A 25,237-nucleotide genomic window follows, 5' to 3' on the forward strand; every position below is an offset into this window, starting at 1 on the left:
AGGCACAGAAAGGCACAAAAGTAATTTCTGGGCATAGAGGAGTGATAGGGGATACAACATCATAAAGTCACCCAAAGACAGTCGGTTTTGTCTAGAATTTTAAAATGTCCTTGGGCACCTAAAACACAGGTAAGGGACCCTTGAACACAGGGATGCCTACCTTTTATAAATATCCATTAACCAGGTGGAAAGGTTCACAAGTTCATGCCAACAAATTACTATCCCTATGCGTTCCAGACATTGAGCATGAATTCAAGCTCATTTAGGCATCTTCCAGACTCAGGCTCACCCCTGGGCCGGCAGCTCAGGCTGTGAACAAGACCAGTGATGGGCTGCTTACACCAGGCTGTGGCAATTCCTAACTCATGACATTGGATGATGAGCTCAGCCTGTTTCTGCAATGGAGTAATATAGTGGATCTAAACCCACTGTTTATATAAGGAGAATAGTAGAGACTTTGAGATTACTGGTGATAAGAATATTTGCTGTTGTTTCAATCAGTAATGTTAATTTTGTTGGTCTGTTTGCCTAGTTAATTCATATATCAAAAGACAGCTATTTGTCAGGTGGCATCCCCATACACTGTTCAACACAATCTTTCATGAGAAGTCAAAATAGCCTAGACATGTTGCTGCCATGAAAAGCCTGAGCAGAGGAATTCTGCTGTAGAAAATCCACAGGGCTTTGGCCATGGAAGGGGAATGATGTTCCTGATGCTTCCTGGCTATTCTGAAAATGGACTTGCTATTGTTAAGACTACCTTTGCCACATGAAAGTAGACAGCATTTTAAACCTTGCTGCTACTTTCCTCTTCCCCTGTGCCCCAACATTCTGATTGTCCAACAGGCATGGACTATTCAAAGAGGAATTAATTGTAACTGTTTGATGGTAGGGTTTTTCGATTGCTCTATTTAAATTCCTGCCCCCTAATGTTGTAACTGAATTTTTTGGACATTTTTGAAATGTTTTAGAGTTAGGATTATTTCCCCATGCTGACTACCTGTTCACAGATAGTTTGTGGAACTCATATGATCCACCTTTCTGCCCTGCAAGTGATGGTGGAGAAACACAAAGGTTTCCTGTGACAGGGAACAACATACTCCTTTCTGTTCATGTCACAGCATCAGATTTAACTTAATGGCATTCATAATTCTTCGATCTCAATATCTTCAGAATTGCAATGACTTTATCTCCACCTTAATGCTTTTTTTGGTATACTTTGATATATTTGTGAAGGGAAAAAAATGAAATCTTTCTCTGACAGCCAAACCTACGCTTTTTATATGTGGTTGACTGTTTTATGTCCACTATAGCCACTGCTTCATGATAAAGCTGATTTTGTTTCTTTCAGATTATCCAAAAACTCTGTAAACATGAGTCTCATATCCTCTTAGGACTTTATGAAATTCAGAAAAGCATTGGTACAGTTAATAATATTAGTGAGATGCATTTAGTGATATAAGCAAGGACTTATCAGCCCCAATGATGATTGATTCTGCAGAAGTTGTAAGCATGGAACTTCTGGTTTTGGGCTTCTTTTGAAGTAAGAGTGACAAGCATAAGAAAGTAAATTGCTCTTTTGTCCTGGTATTTAATCCATGTATCCTAACTCTTTTTTCTTTTGTTGGGGTTTTTTCCCATCATTATAGTATGTTTTCTTAAGTCTTGTATAAATTAAAGGCTAAGCTTAAAAAAAAAAAAAAAAAAAAAAAAAGGGAAAAAAAAAAAAAGAGAGAAGAATCCTGTGTGGATCAATTGCCAGCAGTTTCAACTGCAACAGGAAATCTGTACAAGTGACACCTTCATTATTTATTCCATTATCTCAAAATGAGGAAAGGAACAATGTAGTTTTCCATATGATGAGCTTTCATAGTTATTAGATTATATTCTTTACACTATGCAGAATTACTTTATTGCCTTGAATATCGCATTTTCAAGGCAAACCCAGGAAATTGTATGTTTTGTCCAGCTGCCATTTATTGATGTTTATTTTTTTAACATGGTATCTTGTATGCAGTCCAAGTTGTTTTCTCTTGATGGGTTTCTGGAACTTGCATTCTTTTTGCTGTACAACATCTCTTGGAAGACAGGATTTTTGTGGGCATGTCTTGTCCAAGGATTCCATGGGGTCTAGAGACATAGCATACCTTGAAAATCCTTATTTGTGTCATGCAGTCATTTGTTGTATGGAAGAAACTTTATTGAACCCTGAGAATAATGTCTTCCTGAACATTGCAACTAGAAAAGAGGTGTCCCTAGTGCATGTGATTATGTGTGGAAGTATAGCCTCGCGGTATTAGAGCAGCAGCAGAAAGTAGGAAGTTGTGAGATTTTCCCCACACCAGCTTTTTGGTAAGGCCAACAAATATTTTAAATGCAATGACTATGCTAAATCAGCTCATCATATATCATTATCTTGAGATATCATCTCCTGGCTGATCATATCTGCTTCATTAATTACTTGAAGTATTGAAGAGTTATTGCCTTTTTATTTATTTTTCAGCAAACTGGCTTCTTAATGTTATTACCTAGGTTAATGTATTTATTTCTTTTGCAGGAACAGCATAGCAGCCTCAGCAGTTTGTGTTTTCAATCTGAGTGCAATAACTCAGGCCTTTAATGGACCCTTCAAATACCAGGAGAACTCTCGCTCTGCTTGGCTTCCATATCCCAATCCTAACCCTAATTTTCAGGTATGGATACGTGGGAGAAGTACAATATTTTATGTGAGCTTTCTTCAAAGTACTGTATGGTTCATAATTTATAAATCCAGTTTTGCATTATGTTGTAGCCTAAGACCTTAAAAACCCCTAAATTTAAAAAAGTGCTTAGGAGACCCCCTTATTTCAACATACTTAATTTTAATTTTATCCTTCCACAAAATAATTTGGATTGAAAACCAGATATACTTTGAAGGGTAGGAGGAAAAAGGCTTAACTTCAATCTTCTGTCAAAATAAAACACTATAGTTATCTGTCAAGGTGACATTAACTCTTGTCTGAACTATGATCAAACTGCTATTCTGTTTTACATTGTATTTGTGCTGTTAGGACCTAACAAATGGAACAGTGTCTGTCAGAAAAAAGAAAGTGTGAGGGAGGTGGTAAAAGAGGAGTGGTCAGAATTTTATATATTTTCATGTGCAAGGTAGTCCACACTCCTTGAAGAGTCAGATTAAAAGAATTTGCCATGTGTTGTGCCCCTCATTTGAAGTTGTTGGCCTCAGAGGGTGTAATAATCTGCAGCTGTCTGACAGTATAAAAGCAGTTAGTCCAAGGTGGGTTATTCAGAGGAAGTCTACAGAAAGAAAGGGGCATTTCAGTAAGCAGATATCCATTGTTTTCTTCTTTTGCATGGTCGCCAGTCCTACTAGGACAATTTTAATGAGTGTGCTTCTTGCAAGGGAGATGGAAAGAAAAGCAGCATTAATTTAGTGATTAAAAACAATAGCTTTTCATCAAGGTGCTTAAGTGTATTCACCTTCATCCACATTTCACCCTCCCTTAAGCTCAATGCAATTTTGTAAGTTCACTTCTTCTCCTGGAACAGCTTTCCCTAGCTTGTAAGAGTCATAAGATCTTTTGCTAGCAGGAAAAAGAATCACCCATTGGGGATCATTGGTAGTTTTAATTACTTCCTGATCCATGCAAATGAAGGAAAATAAGGCACAGGTTACAGGCTAGAGCCACAATACCTTTCCTAAGTGGTATGTTCGGCATTAGCCAAGTGACAAGACTCTATTTAAGTACGCCAGAAGCCTGCAGAAGCGAGCTATGTTTGTATACAGCTTTTTACCTGTTGTAGAAATACTTGAATTGTCAAAATAGTCATAGGAAGAAGATCTAAGAGAGGCTAAATTTTTGAAGGAGAAAGCCTGAAAAAATTCTTGTATGTAAAAATCTTATCACCTTTCTGACTAGTAAGCACATCCAATAAAACTTATTAAACTCCCCCTACAAACCTTGCATTAATGTGGTGTTAATTACTGTGAGAACAGCCCATACTGAATGGTACTTACAAAGAAAGATGACAGTCTGATGGCTGTGTAAAAACAGTTTAAGTCTCTGCTGTACTGTTAGTGCACGTCTCCAAGTCCCAGTCAGGACAGGTGTTGAAATTTATTTCTAAGATGGCCTGGCTGATTTTAATAAAGCTGGTACTTCAATTTACAAGAACAGTGACAACAGTTGTATCATATCTCACTGAGCCACAAACAGCTTTGAAGGCAGAGCTAGTGTTAAAAGTGGTAATGTGGCCTTTTACAACAGAATATTGAAGGCAATTGATGTCAACTGATCTCTAGGTATCTCTAGTGATGTACAACTTCTGTTCTGTTGCTGATGCTGCTTTTTACTCCCTTGTAACTTTCTGTTACATTTCTGGCTCCATAACTGCAGCAGTGATGCATACTAGAAGCTAGTCTAATGCTTAGAGCTAGGTGTAACCATTTTTTGTGACTTGATGGGGCTTTAGAGTACACACTTCACGTAGATGAGATATATTCCTTGTGTGAGTCATTGGTTTCCTTCCAAGAAAGGACTTTTCTTCTGTAAAGTCCTTAGGATAAAAGGTCGGAAGTTCTGTTTGTGTAGTCCCAGAAGTAGGTTTGTCCTCTGAGTATTTAACCTACTCAGCAGCAACAAAGAGAAGCATGTGATTTGAAGGAAGATTACTGCTATGTAGATATAGTTTTCATCAGACATTGTATTTCCAAGTCTGGATTATATTAATGAAATACTTTCCATGTTAGAATACTATTGGAGTCACAGTTTTGAGGAGCATTATTTTCATCAGAGATCATTGCTTTTCTTTTTAGACAGAGCAATGTCTATCGTAACACCAAGGACCATTTGCATTTCCGTGTACTATGAGTGTTCAGCTGGCATTTTTCCTGCTTGATAGATCCAGATAACTACTTCTATGTCATGGTTTATTTTTTTCACTTGTCTGACATACAGAGCAAGTAACTGTTTCCTTCCAGTTGCTAATTAGTCATTCTTCATCATCTGATCTCCCATTAAGAAATAATTTGACTTTTTTTAGCATTTGTGGATTTGGAACAATCACTCAATTTTGGATTGAAAACACGGTAATAATGAAAAAATAACTGGTAGGGTTTTGCACACTATTATTTTGCTCGTGCTGTAATTCATGGCATAATTTATGACATAGTAAAACAGAATGAAAATTATGACTTAGTTATGCCTTTCACATCACCCAAATATTTGATAAATATTGTGAAGCAGTGCTTTACTTCTCTGATGCAATTATGACTGAGTAAATATGTGAATGTTTATATATTCCCATGCATTAAGAAGCTTTCTCTGTTGTGTCCTCAGAAGAACACAAATATGTTAAAATTAACTCCCACTTATTTTGCTTTGTTTATTTGTGTTTGAAACTTGTCCGTGAAGCTAGTGGATGTTTTCCTGTAAGAAAAGAGCCCAGTTTTCAGATTTAAAATATGGTCAGTTTCAAAGCAAAAAAGTCTTTGCTGTGGATAATATTTAATAGAGCTCTGCCCTGTCCATTTTTGCTACTTAAGACAGAGTCCTAAGAAGCTTCTAGAACTGCATGTTGTATGTTCACCTGGGATTCCTGTCAGACCCTGGCTGTGGTAGGACTTGTCTTTAACACTGAGGTCTGTGAAAATTATAAAGAAAACTAGTCAGAAAATAATTTAGTTTTTTGAATGGTAGTTCTTCTCCTTCCTGCCCTGTGAATGTAGGATATAGCAAAATATTTCCATAATCCACTTCTGCTGGTCAGTCTCATGCCCTTCCATATTGTTTAGAATTAGGGAGCCGCAGGAAAACTGAGCTTCCTCAATCCTTGGACAGTCTGGTTAGCACCAACATGGGACCTGGAAGTCGAATTCCACATTGTCATTGCAAGATATACTCTTGCTTTTATTTTCTTGTGCTGTAAATCAGAGAGTAAATCTATTGTTATTGTTAGCACACGTAGTCATGTTACTTTTCTGTGTTTACAGTGTGGCACCATGGACCAGGGTTTGTATGTAAATCTGACTGAGAGAAATCTTCAAGATGCACAAAAATTTTTCTTAATGCACGAAGTTGTTCAACCAGTTATTCCAATTCCTTACTTCATGGAAGACAACAGCCGATTTTCCCATGTGGTTGTGGATGTTGTGCAGGGCAAGGACATGCTTTTCCATATCATCTATCTTGCCACAGGTACGAACTCTTCATTGCTGTCATAACTGCAAATGTTTATGAGGTCTTTGGGTTTTATGTTCTGTTAATTACTTATGGAATACGTGTACAGCACCTTGAACATCAGCTTTTCCTCTTTGACACTATCACTTTTCTATCTTCTACATTTTATGAATAGCTTAATTTAGCCATTACAATGTATTTTATGTTATTTTTTGAACTTCAATTTTGGTGTCTGTTTCCTATTCTCCTTTGAAATTGTAAAGCTTGCGTGCTCTTGAGGGAGTCAAAAGCTGGACATTCTACAAACAGGACTTCTCAAGTTTCACTGTCTTTTGTTCTTTTTACTTAGTTGAGGGTACAAAGTAAGGGCCCAAGATAAGATTGTTTAGGACCCTCTGATAAAGAAGTAATTTCGTAAATAGCAAATACAGCTACTGCTATTTCTATTTCTGAATTTTCTGCTCAAATATATTTTATTAACTTTCCTTTTCATCTCATTTTTAAGACATCCATTATGCAGTTTTATACCCTGCCTTATTATTTGCCCATTTATATGTAAGCTTAGCAGTGAAAGAAAAACAACCCCCCACCTTATATTGCCTTGGTTACAGCTATTGCCTTCTTGGTTCAAAATTTCATTCTTAAAAACAGTGAGGGTGTTGGAGAATTGTTTTTGCAGAACAAGAATGCCCCCAGCTGAGATTGAAATAGTAGATTGGACTAATGTGTTTAAAGCCTCATGGCATAAAACTTAGGACAGTTCTTAAATACTTGGGCCTATGCACATTAGTCGGGAACAGCTCATCAAAACAATGGTTTCTTAATGTTCAGTTTGTCTCATTGTGCTCCTTGAAAGCTAGGAAGTAACAGAAAAGCTTTTGATAGGTTAAAACTATGCTTGGATTTGACCAGTTCTAGTCAAAACAGCCTGCTGGTTGGTAAATCAGAGCATTTTAAGTGAAATCATGCTGACACTAAATGATGTTTGTATTGTAGAGGCCTCCTGATCAAACCTGAGTTACAGAAATATGCACAGAATTGACTTTATATGAAGAGACTATCACTGCACTGTGGGATATTTACATTATTTACAGTTTTGGAAGCACCAAGAATAATGGCTGTTGTCATAATTCTGATTGTCTTCAGGTTTCAGTTTCTCTTGGTGTGTTACCTTTTATGTGTGAGTCAGCAAATGAGGATCTAAAATTTTATGCTTCACCGTTCATTAATAAATTGTGTTCAGGAGTGATTCTGTGTTCTTTTTGTGCTGCTAAAAAAAGATATTGCTCCTATGCTCCTTGTGATCAGTGCTTGCCTTTCACTTTTATTCTTCTCTGTACGTCTGGTTTTGATCATTCATGGAAGCAGGGTACTTACCTTAGCTGGATCTTTAGTCTAAATTCAGCACATGCTTTCCTGTAACTGGACAGCATATGTTTTATAAGTGTTAGAAAGCATATGATAAAACCCCCGTTCTATTCTTGAAGTTTTCTTGATGTAGTCAATTCTATTTCACATGTATTTCACTGAACCACAACGGATTTTTGTTAACATTACTTCTACCCCAATTGAGTGTAATTATTAAGACTTATTTTCTAAGAAATATTAATACTCACTTTTGGTAGAACTTGAAATTACCACGCATGTTTATATACAAATACCACAGATACAGTGCATAAATGTAGTTTAAAAATCCCAAGATGTACCAAATTACACGGACTAATATATTTATATATTAAGATTCTAGGAGAAAGGTGATACTTTGCCTTCCTTGGGGTGCAGATTATAATTCTAATTTCATTATATTGTTAATTGTGCAGCATCTTATTTCTCCTGACCTCTGCCTTTGCTTACGTAGAAGCTGTGGAGTAGTTAGCATGGAGTTTTCATCGGAAACTGAATATGATAAAAGATTACTGAGAAAAATGCCACTGCTTCTGTTAACAAAAGGAACTAAAAGGCAGTGTCCTTAACTTTGAAAATAAACAATAATTTTGGGAACAAACCAAGTTTAAGGCTTTTGAATTTCCCCAATGTCCGAGTTTACTCCCACATACAATGTCATCTACCCCAAGCTCTTAACGTCATAAAGCACGTGTATGTTTGGGAGAGATGAAAGACTGGGCTGACACTTACTACCACTCTGAGAAATGTTGTTGTTGTATCTTTCCTGATTTAATTTATTTACATTATTAAAAGTGGTGGTAAATTAAATTTGGAATTAAATTTTTACCGTGATGCTCCATCTTCAAAAAAAAGACAAAGGGATGAAAGCTGACAAGGAGAAAAGGCTCTGGGGGTGCTAGTTGACACCTGGCTGAACATGAGCCAGCAGTGTGTCCAGGTGGCCAAGAAGGCCAATTGCATCCTGGCCTGTATCAGCAATAGTGTGGCCAGCAGGACCAAGGCTTGATTTTCCCCCTGTACTGCCCATTGGTGTGTCTGCACCTTGAAACTTGTGTTCAGATTCAGGCCCTTCACTGTAAGAAGGACATTGAGGTGCTGGAGGGGGTCCAGAGAAGGGCAGTGAGGCTGATGAAGGGTCTGGAGCACAAGTCCCATGAGGAGCATGGGGTTGTTTAGCGTGAAGAAAAGAAGGCTCAGGGGAGACCTTATCATTCTTTACAACTGCCAGAAAAGAGGTTGTAGCCAGGTAGGGGTCAGTCTCTTCTCACAAGTAACAAGTGTTAGGACAAGAGGAAATGGCCCCCAGTTTTCCAGGGGAGATTTAGATTGTATACTAAGAAAAAATTCTTCACTGAAAGGGTGTTTAGGCATTGGAACAGGCTGCTCAGGTAAGTGGTGGAATCACCATCCCTGCAGGCATATGAAAGACATATAGGCTCAGGGACATGGTTTAGTGGTAGACTTGGCAGTGATGGGTTAACAGTTGGACTTGATGATCTTAAAAATCTTTTCCAAGTTAAACAGTTCTATGATTCCATGACCTGGGGAGCAATGGTCTAGTGGGCATTCAGTCCCTGGGAAAGTCAAGGAGCACACCTCCTTGGAGCACACTTCTCTGGGCACATGATGGAGGAAAAAGTGATTTGGAACATCCAGAAAGGGTTAGGCTCATCTGAAAATCTCATTACTTTCTGTGGTAAAATGCATGAGGAGAGTAGTACGTAACTTTAGCAAGACTTTTGACACTGTCTCCCACAATATTCATATATCCCAATGAGAATGTATGGTCTGTATGGGTGGGCATCTGGATCTATAAAAGTTGCTAGAATGTCAGGCTCAGAGGGTAGTTTTAATGGGGTGGATAGAAGTGATAAGGAGCCAAGTACTGTCCTATTTGACATTTTTTAATCAGTGACCTGGAGGAGGAGAAGGAGCACACTCTATCATGTGTGCAGCTGACACCCCACTAGGGACCAGGAGTTACACTGGAGGATGTGCCATCCAAAGGACTGAAGGGATGCCATCACTGCAAAGACAGCCAATAGCATCTTGGGCTGTATTATCAGGAATGCAGCCAGGAGATCAACTTGTTCCCCAGTTTTGGCCTCCCCCAATACAAGAAGGACATGGATAACGTGGAGCAAATTCAGTGGAAGAGCACCTTCTGTTGGAGGCTGGAGCACTGTGCCCTAGGAGGGGAAGCTGAGGGATCTGGCCTTGTTCATCCCTGAGGAGAAAAGGCTTTGTGGGGAGCAGGATGCTGGTAACATCCTGCTAATACCTACAGGGAGTTTACGTGGAGAGCAGTGGCATGCTCTTCACACTGGTGCATGCTGGGAAGACAAGAGACAACACACAGAGAATTTCAGACTGCATATAAAGAAAAACTTTCTCACTTCTAGGACAGTCAAGCAACAGGTTGTGCAGTCTCCATTCTTGGAGGTTTTTGAAGCCAGAAAGCGACACAGTGTATTATAGCTAGCTGTCTTTTGAGCAGAAGGTTGGACTTGAGACCTTCTGATCTCCTTTCCGATCTAAATTCTCCTGGGCTTCTAGTATGCCAGTATCACGTCAAATTGGTTGGGCTGAATTGCATTTTTATTCAACAGTGTGGTAATAGATGCCATTGTACTTTCTGCAGCCTAAAGGAAAGTGCATTCAACTCTGATGTAAATTCTGTCAGTAAGCAATTTGCACTTAGCAGTGTAAAGCAGGATGGACCCAAACTATGCTTTGATGTACACCACATAACTTTTGTAGTTATAATCAATTCCAACATTTTTCAAAAATTCTCTTTTAAAATGCACAAAGCTTCAGTGGAAAAGTAGGCATACAGATTGGATTTAATACGAATGAATGTTCTGCTGTCTTTGTTATTCAAAGAAAAAATCCCATGTTTTGAAACAGATGGCCAATAGTTAAGAGAAAGTTCTCTCTTCACTCCCTCACTTACCCACCCTGTTGTTAGAATACAAATACTACAGGGGAGAACAACCCTGGGAGTATAAAAGTATAATCTAGTTTCATTAAACCTTAAATAGATGTAGTATTACTTTAGGAGAGACTGGGAGTAGGCAAACAAATGCATTAATCTGCTGAGTCAACAGTCTTCATTTCCTAAACCTTTGCCAAGTCATCATTCTGCTCAGAGATTCTGGTGTGCTAGGACTTAACAACTACTGCTTATATAAAAAATGCACTTTGGTACTTTGGAGAAACATCTTAATCTTTCACTATACTGACTTCTAACACAGAATGAAGGGATATATCAATTCCTGCACATTTTGTGCTGCTGGCTTTGGGCAAGAAGAAATCACTGGAACAATTTTCAGTGATTTAGAAAGGAAAATCAAGGAAAGCATGCACAGATATTCTGAACTGAAAATCATCTATAACAATACATGAAAAGTAGAGCAAGCTAGAGAAACACTAAATATTCTTAAAACTCTTCAAGTTTGAAAGGCCTCTTTCTTTGTAAAAAAAAAAAAAAAATCAATATGTCATAGTTTGTTTCCCTCCCTTCTCTCCCTTCTCCCCTCTCTTCATATTTTTTTCCTCCATTTTGTTTCTTTCCTACCCTTTGCCTAGGTGTCCCATGGTTAAAAATGTTTCTGATATTTTTTTTTTCAAAATAGGATGCTGCAACAAGAGCAAGTAGCCCTTATTCAGAGGACTTTTTCAAAATATATTTATTTACTCAAATGAATAAGAAAATTATTAGATAGAGTGTCTAGCTTGAGGGAATTATGAAAAAATGAACTTGGGACTTCAGAAAAGGTAGTACTTGCACTGTCTGGTGAAAAACTTTAAAGGTCATCCTTAAAAACTACTTGGTAAAAAAACTCCCATGTTTTTTCTGTTCTTCAATCCCACTGGACAGAGTACGTCCCCTCTGTATCCTGAGTAGAAATGGTATATGCCCAGTGGTGATCTTGGTTATTGGGATTTATAGTACAGCATTGATGAAATTGTGGTGTGGGTGACCTAGTGAGAAAGTATGAAACCTCCAGAAAGGTTTATGGTTGGCTACATTGCATGTCTCTGAAGTGGATTGTTCACTGAAGTGAACCACAATTTTTATGCCATAAATCCAGGTTCTATCTGAGGCTTAAAGGTCACTGGAGGATGTTAACAGATTTCCAAGAAGTTCTAAAAATTTCAGGTAGCAATGCAGAGAATAATGATGAAAATAATTCTGATGAAACACATACAGCAATTAGAATGAAAAAGTGAAGAGGTTTCATGAAGAAATTTCAAAAGGTATTTTTAGAAAATGCAGATGGAATTTTCATACATTTTCTTTTAGAAGGCTTAAAAATGTAGTAAAACTCCACAAAAGTAACATTTTTTCTCATGAAGCCCTGAAACTGTAGACTATACAGAAACTAGTCCCAACCTAATGAAGAGATTTGGAAGTTTGCATGAAACTCAGTTTGGGAATGCCATCATAACAGTTTGTATTTCTTCTGTTTGTCTTGCTAGATGGGAGCAGAGTACTCCTGATTTGAATCCTCTGTTCAACCTGATGCAAAGTACTCCCTGATTTGATTCCTCTGTGATTTTTGTTACAGTTCTATCTTGTACATTTTGGTTTTGTCATCAGTATGCTGCATTTTGTTCTAGGAAACAACCCAAGGCCTTAGCGAGAAAAAGGCTGTGTGCATGTTTTTACTTAAAAATCTCTGATGAGATACTGTCATTTTCCTGGCAGACTGCAGCTTCTGATCAAAGTGTGCAGCTTTCACAGTTTAACATGCATAGTGTCAGAATATATGTAGTATCTGTGCAGTTGCCAACCTGAAAGCTATAAGCAAATATATATGCTTATATCTGTTTCATACGTGGTGAAGAGAGCAACAAAGCTTTAGTTGGCTGCATTTTTTCCAATTTGGTGCTTTTCCTGACTACATTATCTTAAGTGCATTGAGGTTCTTGGAAGTAATCTGTAGATAATTTCTGTCGAGAGGAAATACAGACTTTTCATCTCCGTTAAGAACCACTTTCTTTGTCTAGAAATTACAATATAAATGCAATAATGATAAGGACCCAAGCAGTTGTAATTCAAGTCAGAAGTCAACTGTGAAAGTAATAGGTAGTCTATTTGTATGTATTAATTCTTTCTAGCTCAGAAACAGGGGAATCTGAGTATACATGGATAATGGGGCATATACACTGTGGCACACAGTTGTCACTTTTTAAAACCATTTCTCTTTTGTTGTTACAGAAAACACAGTTGTTTTGTTTTTTATCCTTTTGCTTTACAAAGGTATAGTGCGCTTTTTCAGAGTTGTAAAGCACCCTGGCAGTGGTTTTAAAACCATTTCCCTGTAACTTGTTACCCTTCTGGCCTTAGGCAATGTCATTTTAAGATGCTTGAGGCAAGGATACTCATCGTGTAACTTTAATCAGATGCTCACCAGTTACCAGTGGAAAACTGGTGCATGGTGGAAGACACCAGTCTTAACAGCAACATGGTGATCTTTAACATTTGTTTCAAAAAGTCAAACAGTAAACCATAAAATTAATAACCTTCCTCTCTTTTGCTTTTGCAGTGACACCTACCTCTAATAAAGAAAAACCATAGCTGAATTAATACTTTGTTTATATTATTAATCTTTTCATGAAACATTTGGCTGCAAAGTTAAAAAAAAAAGATGTAAAAGATTGCATGGTTTTGTCTTGAAGAGTCTAATGTTCACTCTGGGATTTATGCTAGCTTTTCAAAGGCTTGCTATATATTTCTGCTAGCATATTTATGTTATTTTCTATGTAGAATATCTCTAAAGGCAAAGAAAGATAATGCAAACCTTCGTTGTTTTTCTATATAATTTAAATGAAGGAATGTTGATTTTTCGCTGCCTTGTGTATTGTATCATCTGTACTGGGCAAAGTGGTTTCAAAATGGTGCTAAATGAGAGTGGCTACATCTAAAGTAAAGGCTATAGAGTTATAAATGATACTATGGGGCTCCAGAGGATCAAACCCAGCATTTAAAATGTCCAGCAGTACTGATTTCCCTTGGCTTTATCACTGTGTATAGAGATAAATCATTCTGCCAGATCCAGTTGGTGAGCTTTCTTAATAAATAGATGGCTCTAACTAGAGCTGGTTAAATTATTCATTGACAGCAATTTATATGTGAGAATTGTAGCCCTTTATTTGGTTCACAAATTACCCAGCACTTATTTGTAGTAATTTTTTGTTATTATAATCAACCCATAAATAGGTCATGATTTTGATTAGTTTGTTGCTGCTATTTGCTCATAGTGTTTGTTCATATATTAGTTATCATGCTCATGACTTGCCTGCTGCAAGTAGATGGTTTTCTGTTTTCTCAAGGGACAAATTTAAGAAGAGAAGCCCTTTCTTGCTGTTCACAAATTATCATTATGTCTTTATAATTGCCCAGCTCTGTCAGATAAAGACTATAAATAAATGTCCAAAGAACATACGGTGTGTGCACTTCTGTGCTGCCACTGGAAATCAGAATTGCTGCAAGAAGCTACTGGCTGAAGAACAGCTGGCTCTGCTTGCATGGGAGTGAGATTAATGTGTGGGCCAGGGAGGGAAACAGATTGTAAAGAGCTGGAGACAAAGTCTCAACCTTCCATTAAAAAAAGAACAGCTCCTCTTTATCATAGTTATGCTGAGCTTTGAAATCCTGTTTGACTACTTTATAAACTTAGAATGGCCAAGTAGCCTTTCCTTCTTCCTATTTTTTTTGTTGCAACTATCACCTCTTGTTCCTGGAAGAGAAACTAGACTTGACAACCCCTGTGTTCATTTATTGTTATCTAATTCTAATGCATAGAATGTGAAGCTGTGAGCAAGAGCTTATCTTGCATGGTGCTCAGTGTTGTCCTTCTGTCTCCAAAGCAAAGATCTATTATGATCTACGCTTACCTTCAAAACCCTCATTTTGCCCCAATACTGTGCAGTGCCAGTCAACAGGCTTGGTCTTAATTTTGGAAACAGTGTTGGAATTAGCTTTATTTTGGGGTGAAATTTGATCTTTGTACCAACTGTGTAGCCCTTGTATGAGTACACAGTACTCAGGACCCTTTCTGAGAGATGTGGGGAAGAAGCTTTCCCTTTGAAGAGACTTAACTTTGTCACATGTTGCTGAGCATTGTGAACTTCTTTAGAATGATCTCTAGGGCCTTTTGCTTTTATAAAAGCCTTTCTTTTAAGGTGGACATGCATAAGAGTGACTCAATAAATGCATGCCAACCAAAGAAGAAAGTGGAATAGTTAAATCACAGGAAGAAAGAAAAGTTTGAACCTTATATTAAACTCAGCTTCGACCTTAAAAACCCCAAAACTGGATCACAAGTATTTTTCCATGATATGTACAATATTTAGTGTGAGCTGTCAGGAAAGCAGTCATTAAATGGGATATTCTACTGAACTCCTGGTTTTGTTGATGTTTATGAGCTTCTTCATTCTGCATCATTTTTCCTGGTAAATCTCAATAAAACCAGATGTTTATAACTAAGCATATACAAGCAGTGTCACTAGTAATCACTGGGGTTTTTTTCCTTGTGCTTACCTAGATCTGGTCATAGGCCATGTCAAATCTTAACAAGCTAAAGAATTTCTCAATAAAGATATGCCTTATTCACTTTGTTCTGTGTCTTTTAAGTCATCAAAATGTGAAGATCCTTTATTCCAGATATTGTGGTCTTTGTGTGAAGAGTCCTGTAACCTGCAGGTTATATCATAAAAGGTAGATTAGGTTCCATGCATTTTACTGTAATCAAGTCTCTGGGTAAGACTCATAATATTTGCAGCAAAGAGTTACTTGTTTACAGATTAATTATTCTAATTTTTAGGGTTTTTTTATTTTTCTTTCTTATCTCATAAATCTTGGAAATTTGGTCCTATGGCCGCACACCTTTAGGAGGAATAGCCATGACTGCAAACAGTAGATCACTTACCCAGGAAATAAAAGATTTTAAACTAATAAGATCTGTGAGACTTTCTGGTTATTGCCAGATATCCTAGACCATTATATAAAGAATGTAATGTAATGTAATGTAATGTAATGTAGTATAATTGTATGTATTGTATGCCATGGCTATGTACTGTGGCTATGGCTGCTCTAATGTAGTAGTGAGGGTGATGAGATGAACAGCTTCTAGTGAGAGGTTTTGAGATTTATTTCTCTAATCCCAACTTTGTTTCTGTTTCCTGTTAATTTAATTTCTTATTTACTTTACTTTGATTAGAAAAAAAAAATCAGCATCATTCTTTCCTTCTCTATTTCTCAGCAAAAGCTGAGTTTTATGCTGAAATTGCTGCTGAGGTTCCATATGAATATATGTACTGGATTTGACACATCCTGGGACTGAGGCACAGGGGCACATGCTATGCAAACTACAAATGAGTTTGAGTAGAGGATAGTTCCTGAAACTTTCTCTTCAGTCAAGTTGGTGAGGCTTCTGGATCTGTACAGTAGTTAGTTGTCTTTCTGATGCTTCCAATGAAAATAACCACATACGACTCAGTTAAGAGATCAGGCAAGGTTTGTTGTGGGTTATTATCTGAGAAACAGTCTTCTTCACTTGTACATCTAAATGCTTCTTTGATCTGGGCACTGAAAAATTTATTCAGTGGGAAAGCACTATCATATTCATAGCATGTGTTGGGTCGTACAAGGTATTTGTTGTTTTGGTGGAACGAAGGAAGGCAATAAAAAAATAATAGGAGCTGTAAGCACTCCCTGTCCAGTCAGATCCAATCAGAGTTAATGCCTCTCAACTTTGGAAGACTGGCGGAGATCCAAGGCTTGTACTGGATAGTAATTTTTTCTTTCATGCACAGTGTGGCATTCTTCACTGCTGCTCTGTGTCAGATGGCAAGCCTTAAATCACACAAACCACTTCATCTCACGATTAATATCTATGTTTATTACCTACTCTACTACTTTAGTTAGAGGTTACACAGCTCTTCAGACGTGCTCATCTCCACTATCTGGGAAGTCCAGTCCTAGATACTGATTAAGCATTTTAGAAGATCTCTTCAAAATCAGAGTTTTCTGTTCATGAGAAGTTTATGGGAAATTAATATAGACTTCTTTGTTTGTTTCATAGTCAGCTGTAGACACCAGTCCAGAGTAACAACCTTATGGTTTTATTTCTTTCTCTTTTCAGAATCCAGGATATTGAAATTGCGTGTCTCTTGACAAATGGAATCTTTCCCATTTAGAACCATAAGAATTCTTGTATCATCTTTGCCTCAGGGCTTCAGGTTTTGTGTGTGTATGTGTCATTTTTAGTACAGTAAAAGCTGGATTTTGCCAGAAAAAAGGGACTGTAATTTCAATATATTGCCAAATGGGCATTCTCTGGGATAGGTGTTATTCACATGTAGCTCTTGATTTTGGATCTGTTTAGTTGCTATCTAATTGTACTTATGGAGTAAAATTTTGGGAACAAAACCACGTGGTCAGTCACAGTCTTCTCAGCTGGCTATATCTGAACTGCTGCCTAGGTTGTCCTAGTTTATGTCTGGAAGTACAAACTAGGTAACTCATCATCTAGTGTGTACAACCTTAAGTACAGCCCTAAGCAGTCCTTATATAATTGTTTCTTCTGATAGTGTTGGTTTAAAAGTAGGATTCATATCCTATAGACCAAAACATCCGAGACTTCTGAAGACATCTGATAGGAATCTTGGTACTGATAGTCTCATAGCACATGCTCACAGGTCAGTGTGGATATTGGCAGCATCTGTTTGATTCAAATGTAGTAATAAAAGTACAATCAACACTAATATATGTACAGTTTGTTTTGTTTGTAGGCTTGGTGCCCCAAAATGGTCTTGGTAATCTATATAATGTTGAATCTGACATTGTTGAAGTCCATTCCTTTCCAAGCTGGAAGAATGTATCTTTTTATAAGCCAAATTATTTTAGTGTCATGCAGGACAAAAAAAAATGTTTAACTGGCCTTCTTTGAGCATGCTGATATAATTTTTCATGGTCACTGTATTTATTTTTATTACTGAGTACGTTTGTAGACAGAACTTGGGTAATTTAAATAAGAATTCAGAATGAGAATATTGTTTGGTAAAATCAAGAAATGTTTGCTCGACACTGTTACAAATCATGCCTTGATCTACATGGCCTGCTTGACATTTCCCGACACCTCCCCAAGGAAGAAAAAGAGTGTGAGGTGCTAGAGCCAAGTTTGAAATTCTTGTCCATCATCTCTTTGCCAAGTCCTGAGAAACAGGTCTCTTTTCCCCAACTCATTAAAGCCTCATCTAAAGATTTTATGCTGTAGTTTTAACCATATCCTCTCTGCTTAAATAGCATTTCTTAAACCAATGGTAGTAACTAAAGTATTGTTATTCACATTTTTATATAACTTCCTGAAGGGGTTAGAAATGGTGATACCTCGTATAGGGACATGATCAAGTAGCTGTGCCCTGAGAAAATTGGATACATTTCTCAGGGATTATTCTCAGCAATAAACACAGCAACTCAACATGGAAGGGTCAGTCTGTTAAAGATGTCATCTGGATGGCAGCAACATTCGTGGGTGTGTGTAGAACTGAGCTTTAATGCCTCATAATTTCAGAGTTCAAAGCCATTTCTTGCACCTCCATGTTGAATGGTTGATCCAGAAGAGAAGGGGCTGCTGTGAATGGGGATGAGCCCTCCCAAATCCACTTGCTGGCACTGTTTTGATGTGCATGCAGAGCACACAGTTCATGTGGCCATGCAGCTATCAAACCAAGGAGGTAGAGAATTCATCTAGAGAGGTGATGCCATGTTCCTTGCTCCAAGGATTATTAAAATATTTTTCCAATGACTTTTTAATTTAGCAATAAGTTCCTGAAAATTCCCTAAGGACATGAAGGGCATAAAAAAAAACATTAATGATTTTTCTTGGCTGCAGCTGAGACTTTTCTGTCTTTGGTCCAAATTTCTCCTAAATAGTGAGGGCGAATAAAGTAACTGCCTGTCACTGGTTTTGAATTTGTCATGGAATCAAGTCAGTGGGCAAGCAAGCAGCATAACAAAAGAAGTTTTAAATCTTCAGTAGGGAAATGTACCTGTTAAAGTATTTATGATTGGATATTGTTATAGTTACATGAAACAGTTTTACAAAAAGTGAAGTTTCAAGATTGAATTTTTTTCACTTTAGGTGGTATTACTATTCTGAATACCAGTTTCACGCATGAAATCTAGAGAAAAAAAGTTGGTAATTGAATCCAGATTTCACAAGTGTCCAAATTGTTTCATAACAAAAGTTTCTTTATTAATTGTTATTCTTTATTTATTCTCTATTAGAACTTTTATCATTGGAAAATAATTATATGAGATTTCAAATTAAACATAGATAAAAGATACCCCTTCATAAAGTCTTAAAGTAGATAATGCTTTGTCTGAACAGGTGAAAGGAATGTATCACAGAATGAAATGTTAATAAATGTTTTCTAATCAACTATAGTCTGTTAAAAAACTGTAGCTGCTATATCATTTGCTTATAGGTATTCTACAGAAACGTTACTTCTAAGTGGAGTACATGACCTGTTATGGATAGATTAATTTTCAACTTAGACGAAATGTTATGAATTTCTATCTCAGCTGCAAGTCACATCTGTGGCAAGCTGAAAAATCTTCTATAAGATTGGAAATAGAAGTAGTAGATAAAGGTAGGCCAGTGAGCATGATTCATTAAAAATACATACATTTTGGAATTGTTGAAATTTTATTTATTTATGTGTTTATTTATTGGTCAGGCAAGAAAAAACAGCTGGTTTAGATCTAGGAAGGGTACAACTTTTCCACTAGAGTATATAAGCATCGGTCTAATATGCTGAGATAGTTTCATTTTCTTTGTGAAAGAAACAGACATAAATGATGTGGTGGCTGAGACATGTAATTCAGCATGTACTTGTTATTTAGTGTAGGTTTTTGCTTGATCTTCTGGAAAAGACCAAAAGCAGAGAGAAGATATTTCAGTTTGAGGAGTTAGCAGCTTCAACTTTATAGAAATAGTCTTTCAAAAAATGGCATACTGCTTTGGTTTAGCTGCCAGTTGCTTTGCATCTTAGTCTCAAGTAGATCTGAATTTCCCTTTAGAGCTTGAATTCTCTATTTGAATAATTTTTGAATGAGCCTGACTGGAGCTGGATTTAAATTCCTATTTGAGACGCAAAATGGCTGCTGAGGGATGGTACACAAATTGCCCTATTTCCTAAACTTAAATACCTTTTTGATTCATAGGAAATCCTACTAGTGGAAATATATAATAAAGTGTTGTACTTAATGGAGCAGTGAATATTTTCTGTACTAAATGCAGGTATTTAACTCTTTGTATGGTAGCTACTGGAAGAAAGCTTTGCTAATTCAACTGCAAACTGACTATATGCTTGATGCTTTTGAGACATTTTAACACAGGAGTTAAATCTACAGGGGACAGAAGTGTTCTAAAGAATGTTGTATGTTTACAAAGTTTTCCTCTGCAAAACAGTAGAGAGAGGATTGAGATGGTGATTCTCCCGATTTCCATTGATAGATACATCCCAAAATTGTTTTATCTTAAAATGGAAGCAATTTTTAAAAAATTCTATTTTATTCTTTTTTAGAGAGGGAATTTGTTCTGTAATCCTTATTGGGCTACATATGTCATGAATTCGTATGTTCTTTTTGTCCTCCCAGACACATGGCTTTGAAGAAAGGTCTTTGTTTTTTAATAACTAGTATCTAGATCAACACTTTTTTATTCAAAAGGTTAAGTCAATAGTTCTAATTTCTGTGTAGAAAGGATAGCTCATAAATATTCCCTTAAAAAAAAAAAAAGTATATAATTTTGACATACTACTATGAGAAAGTCCTCTAGTTGAAGAGGCACAACTGAGTTTCTCTTGGAATAGCCACTAGGGCATTAAGAAGCTTGCTAATAATTTTAGAAGGTATGCAAATAGATTGTGAAAAAAAGTAGAAGTAGTAGATAAAGGTGGGCCAGTGAGGTAAAATTGCTCCTTGCAGATTCTTAATAGCAGATAAATGAGTTAAATTCTCTCCCCTTCATGGAAGTCTGGGGATGTGTAATAGACCATCAGACCTCCTTTGTTGACAAGCATTATTAAAAATGTATCTTATTTCAGTGTTGTTTTAAAATAATTTCCAATACTATAAGGAAGAACATCAACATTTACTTGAAACAGAATAGGAAAGAGGGAATAAGAAGGAGTCAGAGCCAAATATAAAGAACATAAATCTAAAATATTATGTGTACTTGCTTTTTATAAACTGTCTTTCAAAACTGCTGTAGTTGCATCTAAGCATTGAAAAACAAAACCACACCAGATTGCAGAAATACTTGGGGTCTTACCCAGATAAGGATAATTTAATATAGGGTTTTTCTGTGTTTTTCTTCTACTGCTTCCAAAGCTCTCTTCCAAGAAAGAGTCAAACCTTTCCTGTTTCCTAAGTTAAGCAACTATTCTGTGTTTGAAGCTGTTAACACACTAAGGACTGTGTGGTATAACTGTATATAATTTAAAATTAGCTTTTAATAAATATATTAAATTATGCATGTACCTTTTTAACACTTCCTTTTTTTTTTCCTTTCTAATTGCCAAGACACCAGACAACTGAATGTCCCATTTTAAGATTGCTATGTATTACATATAGTTTCACAAAAAGCAGAAAACTTTATTTCATTAGTAGTTGAAGTTGCTTTTTCTTAAATTTAGAGTCTTAACTTCCCTGGTAATTTTTGTTAACTTCTCTGTCTGATAACACACCAGCAGAGCAGCAATGACCATGGACTTTCCTAAAAGCTTTTAAGATGTAAAATTCAATGCTGTTATATGGCCAAATATCCTTAGATTATTATTACTCTCTAGCAATAGCAGTACTACATAAACAATCTCTGAAATGCAAAGCCCTTTGATACTGAGCATGGGGAAAAAATGATTTGCTTCAAATTCTGGAATAATGAAAAAATGACACACCCTATTTTTCTTTTTGTAACATACCTAGAACAGACATGTTTTTATACCTGTTTTTTACTTCACATGGGGTCAAAAATCCCAAGACCAAACATATTCATGATTTTGTACTAAGGTCTCACGTGAACAAGCTGCAAGTTTTTTCAAGCCCCAAAATGTAGCTTTTTTTTTTTTTTTTTTTTTTTTTTGACTAACTTTAGTTAATTTAATTTACTAAAATTTCATTAGATGCCAGTGGGCAATGATTTATGACTTTTCCACTTGCATACTTCTTTTTTCCTCCAAGTATCCTGCAATAGAGTGAGGAAAACTAAGAGAACTGAATAAGGGAAAGCTTAAGCTTTTCTGTTTCCTGCAAGTGATGGCACAGGAGTAACCAGTGTTTCATTTAGCCCCTTTTTGGTGTTTAAAAATAAATCTCCATATCAACAGGACAGATAAATTTGAAACATTTCTCAGAGAAATGCAACAAAATTCTTTTTTCTATTTCCACTTGCAGTATTTCATAGAAGGTTTTGTTGTACAGTTACATAATTGCCTTTTTGATCTAACAAATGTGCTTTATATCTCTATTTCTCTTATTATCCACCCTTGCCTTGTTATCATCACAATGATAATGACCTGTAATTGTGAGGCAGTCACAATGGTTTATTGTTTAAATCCTTCCTAAGCTTTCTTGAACATTTCTTTCTCTGCTAAGCCCACAAAACAGAACATTCAGATTTTTAACCTCCATTTTTGTCTGATACTTGTAGAAAAATCACATCTATGTATTTTATTACACCATGAAAATATATTAAAAGTAGAGCAAAAGAACAAGTTAACTATCACACTGATCAGGTTGTTCAAAGACCGATTTAGTTTCAAATGGAGAGACAAACATGTAAAACAGCTCTGAAAATAAAAAGATAAATTAAAAAAAAAATTGAAATTTATATCTTGATGAAGCATCACAATTCCATATTCATTTTGAAGTTCTCTCTTTTCCCTAAAAAATTAATGAATATACATCTAAAATTATAAAAATATTTAAGTTGTAAATTATTGTGGGAATTTAAAAATTAAATTATATTATTTTTATTTTCTGTGTCATTGTACAAGGACTATGCTTACCCATAGTATATTTTTCATTTTTAAAGAAGAAGGGTAGAAGCCCAGTCTTTCACTTGTCCCTTGGGCTGGAGCATGATTAAAAATGTATTCTTGTATTTCAAGTATAACTATGTATCTCCGAAACCTGAAGGTAAAAGATAAATTAAGTTACAGAGCATGGTTATATTATCTTATCTTCTAAATGTGCCATTGCTTTAAATTAAACTGTACCCCACCCCCATGTGGGAAAAGAGATAATAGCCAGAGCATTAATTATCCATATTCTACTGATGATTTAACTAATTTTAAAGTTATTCTTAGAAAGGGCGGAGAAGAGTAGGATTTAAATCCCATGTATTCTGTGTACCATATGTATCTTTTTTGATGTTAGACAGATTGCTAAATCATAAATCCTGGGCTTCCCCTTTTTAGGCTGAACCAGCTGCTGCATTAGTTGTTCCTGCATCTTTTTTTTCTGTGCTGAGCGCACTAAAGCCCTTATGCAACCTAATACTTTCTGTTTGTTGGAATCATTTTCTGCTGTTAGCCAAATGCACATTCTGCTTCGTGGTAGGGCTTTTTCCCCTTCCTGTGGTGGAGGAAAGCAAATATTGATGATACATTATTTTCACAGTGGCTGAATGGTTATCAATCACCTTGCTCATTCTTTGATTTTTTACTATTAAACATTCTGTTAATCAATTTTATATTTGGTGTTTCAATTTTTTTATTCTGAGAGAACTCTGCCTTGAAGATGACCCTAATGCCCTATTTTTTTTGTTTGTTTCTATGGTGTTTAATATAATTTTTATGTGATTAATATAAACACTGTTTATATGCACATATGGATATTATTTACAAGATATTTAACATTATCAGATTTTTTTTCCTTTAGTTTCAATAGTCTTAAAGCTCTCTGAATGCTTTTATTTTCCAGTGGGGAAAATAGTTTGTATACAACAAATAAGATGCAAAACCAGTGTATAATGGATAAAATTAAAGTAGTTATTGAATATAATTTTCCAAAGTCTATTTCAAATTAGATTTCTTGAAAATATACATAATTCATATTTGTTTCAGCTACACTTTAAAATCTATTCTCTTGAGTCTCCATCTCCCTGATTATTGTGCTGTCAGATTGTTAAGTGTATCAGTGAGTCTGTTTTCACGTTATCACATGCAGAGTAGAGTATTCCTTGCATAGGTGGTATCTTTTTCAAGTTTAGTTACATGCATCTCCTGCAGTTCTGAATGTTGCTTTAGCATCTGTGTATTGTGTTGACTGCCCCTTTCCTCTGCATTGACCACATCCTTCAATCTGCTTAAGACATCTTACTATTCTGAAGAATGTTTTGGAATAACAGGCCCACATTTACATAGACAGTTTATAATTTACAATAGATTTTGCTGTTTCTTTATTTTTTTCTTGCTATATATGAGGAGATTTTCAGATCTGTAAAGGCACCTTGTTGTGCTCAGAAAGTGCAGGAATATTTTTAAAGTCTTAAATATAGGCATAGGGCTGGCCTGAAGAGATATTTTGAGGCTATTATAAGTTTCTTTTGCTTGCAACTCATCTAGTTTAGAACACAGCAATGATTTTTTAGCAACATTAATGAAAGACAATACTGTAGACTTCTCTTCTGAAAACCATTGGTTTGGATTCTGTCTCCTGGTGCTGGTTCAGTTGCTTTCTGGAGACCAACCCACTCTCCAAGGTGCTATGGCAAGAGTTAAGATTGAAAGTGTTTCCCTCTCAAAAAGGGATGGGTAGAGATTTTTTCCCTTCTTTCAAAGAAGTGAAATGCACTTACTTCTACACTGCCTTGGGATGATTTGTTAAAGATGTGTTTGCATGAAGAAGGCAGCAATATTTTGTAAACATAACGGCTCATGTAAATATTTATTCTCCTCTATAGCAAGAATTGCTAAAGATTCCTTGAGTGGTTTTCTTTCTGTCAGGAAATTACAGGTTTATTAGTTTGTTGCATCTGCTGTTTGTTTTGTATGTGCATTTTCTGTTTTGCTTTGCAGGTGTCACCAAAAATGTAATGATTTCAGCTGCACTCTTGCAGTATTTTCCACTGCTGGCTATGATTTATACCACTTACATCTTAAACTTTATTTTTCACTTTTTGAAATCATCCTTTTATTTTGTCCCATTAAAATTTTGTTCATTACAGACTTAGTTGCCTCCAAGCATGTTCTCTAAAACTCCATCTCAGGTTCTCCATGCAGTTCTTCATAGTCTCCTACACATTACACAGCAATATTTTAACAAGAATGTTTCTCTTCTTTCACAGTGATTAGATTTCTAGTGTTCAGTTGTGGGTTTTGCAAGTCTCTGAAAGTATTGCAGTACAAGCTAACAGAGCACATTATTTACTCATTCTGGCCAATGTCATTATCTTTTACTACTCCTGTGTATAGTTGGCCATCCTTAAATAAAGGCTGTCAGGTGTCTGGATCTATCCCAGTGTGTCTTGCTTATGGTCAGGATGCAAAGATGCCATTTATTTGAATTCTTAATTGGCTGTTAGGCTCAGGCTTGACATTTGTGATGAAACTGAAGCTTTCCTTGTGTCCAT

At 36.2% G+C, this 25,237-nt stretch overlaps 1 protein-coding gene across 6 annotated transcripts in view; it reads left to right on the top strand.

Moving 5' to 3' along the window:
• Positions 1-25,237, top strand: part of SEMA5A (semaphorin 5A) — a 318,391-nt gene that overhangs the window by 194,134 nt on the left and 99,020 nt on the right. For all 6 annotated transcript variants that reach the window (XM_032118104.1, XM_032118127.1, XM_032118114.1 and 3 more), the window contains 2 exons: positions 2,558-2,693; positions 5,993-6,197. In XM_032118104.1, coding sequence (XP_031973995.1) covers positions 2,558-2,693; positions 5,993-6,197 — 341 coding nt within the window. The remainder of the gene's footprint in view (positions 1-2,557; positions 2,694-5,992; positions 6,198-25,237) is intronic.

Source organism: Corvus moneduloides, chromosome 1 (assembly GCF_009650955.1).
Source record: "Corvus moneduloides isolate bCorMon1 chromosome 1, bCorMon1.pri, whole genome shotgun sequence".
NCBI classification, from domain to species: domain Eukaryota; kingdom Metazoa; phylum Chordata; class Aves; order Passeriformes; family Corvidae; genus Corvus; species Corvus moneduloides.